The following is a 7,762-nucleotide window of genomic DNA, read 5'->3' on the forward strand; positions in this document are numbered from 1 at the left end:
CGAGATGGTCTTAGTCATTGGAAGCTGGGTTTTCAGAGACTCTTCTGAATTTTATACAGCTCTTTGGCTTGTGAAAACTGATCCCTTTCCTTTGTAAGCTTGTTTGTCAGGTGCGTTCTTTTTCCTTGGCAAAGCCTGATCTGCTTTATCCTGATCAGTAGATTATTGGATTCAGTAAAAGTTTTTCCTATTTCCTTGGAAATAAGGAGTCAGACCTTTTCTTATCCGAAAAGTCCTGAAATGTTAAACAGCTTCAGTTGGATTGCAAGGGGCATCTGTGTGCTTGTGCATTGCTGGCTGTGCCTGCAAAATATAGGAAGGAACTTTTCTTCCCTGGCAAACCCAACTTTGATTATACTGATGGCTTTTTAACTACTGTTTTCTCTTAACTGCAGATAACTTGTTTATCCCTACGGTAAAGAAGGCACGTGGCTGATGAGCAGGGAGGCGAGGCCGCAGAGTGAGGCAGAGGGGCAGGCCGGGGAAGCAGAGGACGATGACATGGCAGAAGGCGATTTAGGGTATGGCCTCAGAAGAAGGCCCGGCGGCATTTATGAAGTGCAAGTTTCACATTTATTTACATCTAGAAAAAGATCAGATGGAAAGGCCTTTAGTCCTCCCCCGTTTTCAAGAAATGGGGAAGAAAGAAACAGTGCCGTTTTTCAGTATTCCAAGCATAAGAGCTCGCATGATACATACCTGGAAGGACCCCAGATTCCCTATCACTGCCGACAAAGTAGCACTGGTAAGAATGCCTAGCATCCTCTTTCTCCTCCTCTTTTCTGCCCTGTGGATTTTATCAATGCTGTCAGCCTCCCAACACATGAAGATGGGTCACCATCATGGATTTTAGAAATGTATCTTTATTCACCTCTAGAGGTTGATTGGTGATGGTAAAAGTGATGGATGTTTCTGTCTCCATGTATTATATACAAATTGTGAAGGACAGTAATTATTCTGCATCAACACATATACGTTAGTTATATCCGTAAGTAATTACTTGCCTTGCTTTTCTTGTGAAGCAGTGGCATACTTCATTTGTTCTTTCTTTGTCTTATTCAACAAACATTTATTGGGTACCTGTTAGGTGCCCAGCACAGTACCAGACTCTGGGAGTAACATCAGTAAATAAAATAGTCAAAGGCCTTAATGTCATGGAGTTCACATCCTGGTAGAGCAGACAGAAAATAAACCTGCAAATCAACAGCGATGTAACATCAGGCAGTGGTAAGTGAAAAGACAGTGAGTGAGTGGAGGGGCTGGGGTGCTGCTGTTTGAGGCACAGGTCAAGAGAGGTGACATTGGGCTTCCCTGGTGGCGCAGTGGTTGGGAGTCTGTCTGCCGATGCAGGGGATGCGGGTTCGTGCCCCGGTCCGGGAAGATCCCACATGCCGCGGAGCGGCTGGGCCCGTGAGCCATGGCCGCTGAGCCTGCGCACCCGGAGCCTGTGCTCGGTAACGGGAGAGGCCACAACAGTGAGAGGCCCGCGTACTACAAAAAGAGAGGTCACATTGGAGCATTGCAAGCCTGATGCTCATCAGGGGAAGGAGTGTTACAGGCAGAACACACAGGCTTCAGGTTATTTTAGGGATGTCATAAAATTCTCAAAACAAAATTTATCATAAGTAAAAATAAATTGTACTGTACACTAAGGAGAGAATAAAATTCAGAATCATATTGTGATAGAATGTTACAACTGTGAAGTGACCCGGAGCTGGTGGACGAGTCCCAGCCTGCACTGAGGTACAGCTCTGGTGTGGCTGAATCTTTTGTAATCCACATTGTAAAACTTCCCCACCAAAGTGGAACAAACACAGTTAGAGCAACATGAAAATAATTTAAGAAACATTTCAGATTTATGAAAACATGGTGCATCTGGGGATCAATCTCTGTCCTTCAAAATTCTTCTTGAAATTAGGATGGGATTATTTATATATTTTTCTTCCAAGTCCTTATCATGCATAGAGGATGGATACTGTTTTGCAAGCAAGATGTTGAAAATTGAACATTATGCTAAGATGCCTTTACAAAAATGTGAGGAAACTACTGGGATATAAACAAGAAGTAATAGTAATGGTATGAGCTCCTGTTTTTGTGAGTTATGGATTTTGTTTTTTTATCAAAGTTGACTTGATCCTAGGTAAGAATATTGTGTTAGTTTCCTCTTGCTAATAGGCAGTTTCCAAATTACCAGAAATGTAATGGTTTAAAACAACATAAATTTTATTCTCTTACAGTTCTGTAGGTCAAAAATCCAAAACAGGTTTCACTGGACTAAAATCATGGTGTTGGCATGGCTGCCTCCCTTCTGGAGGCTCTAGGGGAGAACCCACTCCCTTGCCTTTTCCACCTTCTAGAGGCTGCCTTTCCTGGCCGTGGTACCCTTCCTCCATCTTCACAGCCACTTCTCCCGCTGCCTCATGCTGATACTGACTCCCCTGCCTCCTTCTTTCATTTATAAGGACCTGGGTAATCCAGAATAATCTCCTATCTCCAAGTATTTAATCACACCTGCAAAATCCTTTTTGCTAGGTATTCAGAGGTTCTGGGATTAAGATGTGGGCATCTTTGGGGGCCATTATTCTGCCTACCACAGGTGTTAATAGAATAGAACTTGTCATTGTCATCCCAGTGTTACTTTTTAAAAAATTTTATTTATTTATTTATTTTTGGCCACACCATGCTTCCTGCAGGATCTTAGTTCCCTGACCAGGGATTGAACCCATGCCCCCTGCACTGGGCTGCCAGGGAAGTTCCCCAATGTCACTTTTGTCCCTCATTGGAACCCTGAATTATCAGAGTAAAAACATGACTTAGGTTTTCCCTTGGTTACTGTCATGTTAATGAAAGTTCAGAATAGCAAAGAAAAGAATTGTTTTGAGAAATTTTTAATGTCCCTCAAAATATTCTTTCTAAATTTTTTTGCTTCTTTTTACTTCCTGTTCTCTTGCTATAATTTATCACTTCAATGTTTTTCTATTGCCAGTGAAACTGCAATGTAAATGAAGTTCCTGGGAAGCCCAGATTAATGTCTCAGTTGATCGATCCCATTAAGGAGAGAATAATTGAAGTTACTGGAGACTTCTAGTGATTCTCCTTGGAAAGAAATTAAATTCAGGTTATTTCTTAGATATTCATATCACGATATTGATCAGGCTTAAGCCAAACACCAAAATTTATTTACTTTACTCACCAACATTCATTAATACTGTGTTTGGATGTAGTAAGTAACCAATTCATTAACAGTTTTATTTTAGAGTCCTTTTTTTTAAGAGTCTTTCGATTCAAAAGTATGTGTCTTTTCATTTGTGGAATGTTCTAAGCTGTTTTTATCGTCATTTGGTTTATTACAGTTATTTTCTCGTTTCAATTTAGGGAAAGGCTGTATTTGATATTTTGTAAACAAATGTCCCATATTTAACTAGCTAAAGAAAATATTTAATTTTTTTTTCCCTCTAATAGATTCTAATTCAGAGTTGTCAAATGAGGAATTAAGGCAACGTCTTCAGGAAACTTCAGAGGTAGGTACTCTGGCTAACATACAAATTCTCATGTGAATAAAGTCCACTGATAGATATTTTGTGTAAGTATTACTAACATGGTATGGAAGTCAACTGTTGGCTTTCCAGATATTCTCGAGCCACACTGTCAAGCTCATCGCTTCCAACTGGCCTCCGCATCTCAGTGGCTTTGTTGCCTCATCTCTCAGAAAGGCTGTTCGTATAAACATGCCCTCCTGTTCTCCTTTCCGACTTATTTCTCTAATCTCCTCTTGGAGAAAATAATCACTCCCTTCTATCTGTCTTCCCAGTATGTGTGACTTGAAATAACCTGACTTAATTGAACCTCTTTGAAGTCAGAGGACTAGAAAGTACCCCAGGGGGTCTGAGGAGACCATCCGTCTTGCTGGGAGTTGGAGTTTCTGTGAGGGTGCTTGTCCTTTCAGGAACAGAAAGCCCATCTTAGTGTGCATTTGTGTTTTTTTGTTTGTTTGTTGTTTGGGTTTTTCTTTTGGCCGTAGCATGTGGGATGTTAGTTTCTCGACAAGAGGTCGACCCTCAGGCCCCCTGCAGTGGACGCATGGGGTCTTAACCGCTGGACCGCCAGGGAAGTCCCTTACTGTGCATTTGTATCTCTTCTGGTGACCGCTACTCTACTGGGCTGCCTAGGGCTACTCTAGGGCTGCCCTGACAAACTGGTGTCTTAAAAGAGCAGATCGACTCTCTCTCAGCTATGGAGGCTAGAGGTCTGAAATCAAGATGTGGGTGGGCCATGTTCCCTCTGAAGGGTCTGGAGGAGAATCCTTTACCACCTCCTACCTTCTGGTGGTTGCCGCCAACAACCTTTGGCTTGTAGCTGCATCACACCAGTCATTGGATTGAGGCCTGCTCTAATCTGTTATGACATTAATTACATCTGCAAAGACCCTATTTCCAAATAAGGTCGAATTTATGGTACCAGGGGTTAGGACTTGAACATATCTTTGGGGATGGGGGGCACAGTTCTACCTATAATAGCTACTGTAGCTGTGTAGCCGATCATGTTCTTATTTTATGTGGTCTAAAGCTTTTTCTCCAAATTATTAACTGTGTGTGTGGCCTAGATGGGTAAAAGCAAAAGATTTGGGCTTTTAGTCATAACTGGCACCTGACAGCGAGCGTCTCAGTTTTAGCCTCTCTGGTCCACTTATAAAGCCTGGAGGAATTTCCAACCTCATTTTGTAAGGTCAGAGCACTTTGAGTCACAGTGAATGTTGAGCTTAATTGTAGACTGTCTAAATTGATCATTTGGGGTTGCATATCTCACAGATAGGAAGACTAATTGTATTTTTCTCCTCAGGAGGTAGAAATTTTGAAAACTGAACTTGAGGCATCTCAAAGACATCTTGAAGGTAAAGAGGAAGCATTGAGAATTCTTCAAAGCAATGTAAGAAGTTACTTTTACACTTTCATCAGGTATACATTCCAATGATAGGTAGTATGGTTTTATCTTTTATTTTTTAAATTTAATTTTATTTTTGTATTTTTGGCCATGCTGCACGGCTTGCCGGATCTCAGTTCCCCAACCAGGGATTGAACCTGGGCCATGGCAGTGAAAGTGCCGAATCCTGAACACTAGACCACCAGGGAACTCCCTGGTTATAGCTTTTAAAATAAAAGCATCAGTGTTTAATATAGTTTTTTTTTTTTTAGGCTATAGATTTTTAAAACAGCTTTATTAAGACATAACTTAACGTCATGAATTTCACTCGTTTTAAGCAATTTATTTTTACTAAACTTATAATTGTGTAACTATCATCACAACTTAATTTAGAGCATTTCCATCACCCCAGAAAAGGAACCTCTTACCAATTAGCAGTTATTCCCATTCCCATCCCCAGCCACCACTAATCTACTTTCTGCTTTATAGCTTTGCCTTTTCTATTTCATAAATAGAACCATACAGTATATGTCTAGATTCTTTTGCCTCTGGATTCTTATAGTTAGCGTATTTTGAAGGTTCATGAATGTTGTAGCATGTGTCAGTGCTTTCTTCCTTTTTTATTGCCAAATAATATTCCATTGTATAGATATGCCACATTTTGTTTATCCATTTACCAGTTGATAGGTATTTTGGGCTATTATGAATAATGCTGCTACGAATGTTCATGTACATGTCCTTGTGTGAGAAATCCATTCATTCATTCTCACATTCATTTGGAAAGAACCAAACCAAGATCTTCTGACTTTTGAACTATCAAACTCTATACAAAAGGTCTCTGTGGGAATCTCATCTCAAGGTACTTTTCTACTGTCTTAAAATAAAAATGTGAACTTCACCTTGCATATAAGGGTGATTGGAAATTTAATTTATACTGTTACAATCTTTATTGTTCTTAGGCAATATTTGGCAAAGCCACAAGTCATACCCAGGCAGTGCTTCAAAAAACTGTGGAACAAAAGAGATCCTTGGAGAAGGTATTTGACCACATATAGTGTATAGTGTAGACTTGTTCAATTCAATAAGCTTTCAAATAGAATTCCCTTAAAAATCACCGTGATATCACAGTGATATGTCATTTGTGCATACCCTCTGCTAGGTGTACCTCAACTTCATACAGTCCCTTCCCTTTTGGAGCTTATAATCCAAAACAGATTGTCACATGGGCTAAGCCTGCCAAATTGACACTTCCTGTTTTTCTTCTTTTCCTATTTTTCTTCTTCTGCTTGCCCTGCAGAGCCTGCCTCTTTCTGACCATCTCATCTTCACTAAAAAGGTAGTTAGGAATCACCCTAGATGGTCATATTCCTATTCCTGTTTTACTCTCCCTTGGTGGGAGTGTCCTGGGCTCAGACTTCCAGGAGTATATGTTGGGGTCTGCATGGGTTGGGGGCAATGAGAAATCTAGGTTCAGGCCAACAAATTTGAAATGTTCCCTTTAATAAGTAAGCTTCAGCAAAGCTTTTTGAGTGCTAAAGAGTCATGTCATATGTGTTTATAAATGTCATAGACTCTTTTTGAGCAGTAATTCGTTTTTTGTGTTTAACCTATTTCTGTGAAGTGACTAAATGATTTATTTCAAATATTCAAAAGTCATGAAGTGATTTATTTGTAGTAATTTCCTTGAAAGTGCTATTTTTTTCTATAGGAAATAAATGCCTTGCAGTGGGAAATAGAATTTGATCGCAATAGATTTAAAAATATAGAGGAATCTTGGATCCAAAAATATGACAGGTTTGTATATTATTATTCCGTAATTTTTCTTTGGAAATTTTTAAACTGTGTATAATTCAAATGTAGCTTAGGCTTTCTTCTTTTTTGAGCACACTAAGTATAAAATTCAGGGAATTCCCTAGTTGTCCAGTGGTTAGGACTTGGTGCTTTCATTGCCATGGCCCGGGTTCAATCCCTGGTCGGGGAACTAAGATCCTGCAAGCCACGTGGCACAGCCAAAAAGAAATAAAATAAGATTCGTATTGCTTACCCACTTACCAGTTCCATATTTTACTGTTACTGTTAATTTTCTTTCTTTAAAAACTAGTATAAACTGTATATTAAAATACAGGTTAAGAGCCATGTTTCCCAAGTTATTTTAGCCTTGCACTGTTTTTTCAAAGTCTTTTGAGCAACTCTTGTATTAGTGTGAATTTATTTAATAACTTGACCTTATGAATATGCTATAATTTAATCACTGAGAAATTGATTTGGTATCTGGGGTTATAGATGGCTTTAGTACCTAATTTTTAAATTTATTACTTCTTAACTTTTAATTTGAGATAATTGAAGACTTACAGAAAAGTTGTAAGAATAGAACAACTCCTATATATCTTTCACCGAGATTCTCCAAATTTTACCTCTTTTTCACATTTACTTTATCATTCTTTTTTCCTTTCTTTCGCTCTCTTTGTAGTTAAATACATAAATATAGAGGTAATATTTTCTGAACCATTGTGCATATATAGGGTCCCATTACTCTAAATACTTCAGTTTGTATTTTTTTTTAAAAGGGACGTTCTCATCTATAACATAATATAGTTATAAAAATCAAGACCTTAACCCAATACTATTATTTAATGTGCAGACCTTCTTTATATTACCAACTATCTTAATAATGTTCTTAGAGCAAAAGAGAAAAAACAATTTCCCCTGTTCAGGACCAGTCCAGGACCACATGTTGCATTTGGTTGTCATGTCTAAATTTTAGTCTCCTTTAATCTGAAACAGTTCTTCAGTGTTTATCTTTTTTTTTTTTTTTTTTTTTTCCTTGCGTTTTGCGGGCCTC

At 38.9% G+C, this 7,762-nt stretch overlaps 1 protein-coding gene and 1 non-coding gene across 2 annotated transcripts in view; one reads left to right on the top strand and one right to left on the bottom strand.

The window, feature by feature from the left end:
- The first annotated feature begins 435 nt into the window (after positions 1–435).
- Positions 436–7,762, top strand: part of CCDC125 (coiled-coil domain containing 125) — a 23,391-nt gene continuing 16,064 nt past the window's right edge. The window contains exons 1-5 of the mRNA XM_007457079.1: positions 436–745; positions 3,463–3,521; positions 4,840–4,926; positions 5,880–5,957; positions 6,629–6,714. Coding sequence (XP_007457141.1) covers positions 436–745; positions 3,463–3,521; positions 4,840–4,926; positions 5,880–5,957; positions 6,629–6,714 — 620 coding nt within the window. The remainder of the gene's footprint in view (positions 746–3,462; positions 3,522–4,839; positions 4,927–5,879; positions 5,958–6,628; positions 6,715–7,762) is intronic.
- Positions 5,058–5,129, bottom strand: TRNAE-UUC (transfer RNA glutamic acid (anticodon UUC)). The gene has a single exon. It is a non-coding gene; the product is annotated as a tRNA-Glu (tRNA).

This window comes from Lipotes vexillifer, unplaced genomic scaffold, assembly GCF_000442215.2.
Source record: "Lipotes vexillifer unplaced genomic scaffold, Lipotes_vexillifer_v1.1 scaffold241, whole genome shotgun sequence".
Taxonomy (NCBI): Eukaryota; Metazoa; Chordata; class Mammalia; order Artiodactyla; family Lipotidae; genus Lipotes; species Lipotes vexillifer.